Below are 1,628 nucleotides of genomic sequence, written 5' to 3' on the forward strand. Positions count from 1 at the left end.
GAGATACTAGCTAGCATCTAGCTAGGGATAGGATGAAGATGAAAAAGATAGACATTAGGGAAATAGACTTGGTCCTGATGACTAAATATTGTGTCTACATGATGATAGGATGGATGAAGAGTAGATTAAAGTGAAAAGATGATGCATTAAAGTTTATCCAGGATATAATAATGAGATGTTAACTCTACAAAATGATACTACTTCATAATATCCATTGAAATGGCTAACAAGAATTAATAATTTATTGGTTTGTCAATGTCAAAGAAGAATGAGAAAATTACACGGTTGGTCCCTATGGTTTGGTGTTACTTGCACGCTTCGTCTCTGGAAAGAATTTTTAACTCGGACCATCCCTATAACTTTATTTCGTTACCCGCCTAGTCCCTTAGTTAACATTCCGTCTGATTTGGGGTTAGGAACTCCTCACGTGAGTGGCACGCTGGGGGCATTTTTATCCTTTCAACCCATCTTCTGTAACTACATGATTCTTTCTTTTAGAAGCACCTCCAATCCACTCAACATCTGGGTCAACATTCAAGTGGAATTCTCTCATGTCAACTTCAACATCATCAATGATATTGTCTTCGTCCACAAGAAAGTCATCATCTTGACTCTCACTATCAACACCACTGTTGATCTCATCACCACTGCTACTATCATCACTACTATGTTCAATTTCAGTTTCCATGTTTATTGCATTATCAGTTACCATGTCCACATTGTCAATTGAAGGCTCATTTCTAGTAGGTGAAACAGGAGGGTTGTTTCTATTAGGCTCAAATGTCGACACATCAGTAGGCTCAACTTGTGTATCATGCCATTCCAAAAACAATCTTTTTGGGGTACAATCAATCTCAACTATACGTACCTTAGATGGGTTTGGTGACATCGAGTATGTGTGTAATTTCGTTTGTCCGTGCTCTGTATACACCTCTATTAGCTTATGTTGACCAACATATTTTGCTAAATGCCTTACGTCATCATCTGAAGCTAAAGCAAACAAGCCAAAATCCAAATCACAAAGTGGTCTTCGAAAATGATAGTACATCTCCATATGTAGGTTTTCATCGATATACCCAAGTTTCACCATCATGTCATCAATATCGTGAACACAGTAAGTCTCGATGTCTACTAACTCAACGTAATGTCTCTTTCCGTTTACATACTTCCTTCCAGGAAAATCAGTAAACTTTCCACCATGGTTTAATAGCATGCAAAACATGGTCGGATGATCACCTATTAAGGAAATGCCCAAAAAAATTTGATTAACACTTGATTAGGGTTGTAGGATTTCACGAAGCAAATGCAAATAAAAAAGAGATTAGGGACTAGGCGGACTTACCATATTGAAGACGAACTTCTGCTTCATTGATGATCGGACCTCGTGCTTCACTTAAATTCCAAACCGGAATTGTTGATTATTTGGAAAAGCATACAAAGTTTTAGCTAGCAATTAGGGTTTTTCGTTTGAGAGAAGAAAGGGAATTCGTCTGACAAGTGTGTGTTTGTGTGTGTTTTGGTTTGACGATGATCGGAATCGTAAAACCATCCGTCTTCTAAATGGCGCTAATATATTGTAGGGTTGAAAGGACAAAAATGCCCCCAACGTGCCACTCACGTGAATAGTT

The 1,628-nt window shown here is 38.0% G+C and overlaps 1 protein-coding gene across 1 annotated transcript; it reads right to left on the bottom strand.

Moving 5' to 3' along the window:
* Positions 1 to 257: 257 nt before the first annotated feature.
* On the bottom strand, positions 258 to 1,628 carry LOC145126784 (uncharacterized). The gene is made up of 2 exons (XM_079062084.1): positions 1,343 to 1,628; positions 258 to 1,236 (listed from the first exon to the last, which is right to left on the bottom strand). The coding sequence occupies exon 2, from the start codon at positions 1,220 to 1,222 to the stop codon at positions 452 to 454; it is 771 nt and encodes a 256-aa protein (XP_078918210.1). The 5' UTR covers positions 1,223 to 1,236; positions 1,343 to 1,628; the 3' UTR covers positions 258 to 451.

Source organism: Lactuca virosa, chromosome 7 (assembly GCF_052849685.1).
Source record: "Lactuca virosa cultivar CGN04683 chromosome 7, Lactuca_virosa_CGN04683_v6, whole genome shotgun sequence".
NCBI classification, from domain to species: domain Eukaryota; kingdom Viridiplantae; phylum Streptophyta; class Magnoliopsida; order Asterales; family Asteraceae; genus Lactuca; species Lactuca virosa.

Excerpts from the sequence above, each read along its gene's own strand:
- LOC145126784 (XM_079062084.1), bottom strand. The coding sequence starts at position 1,222 with ATGTTTTGCATGCTATTAAACCATGGTGGAAAGTTTACTGATTTTCCT.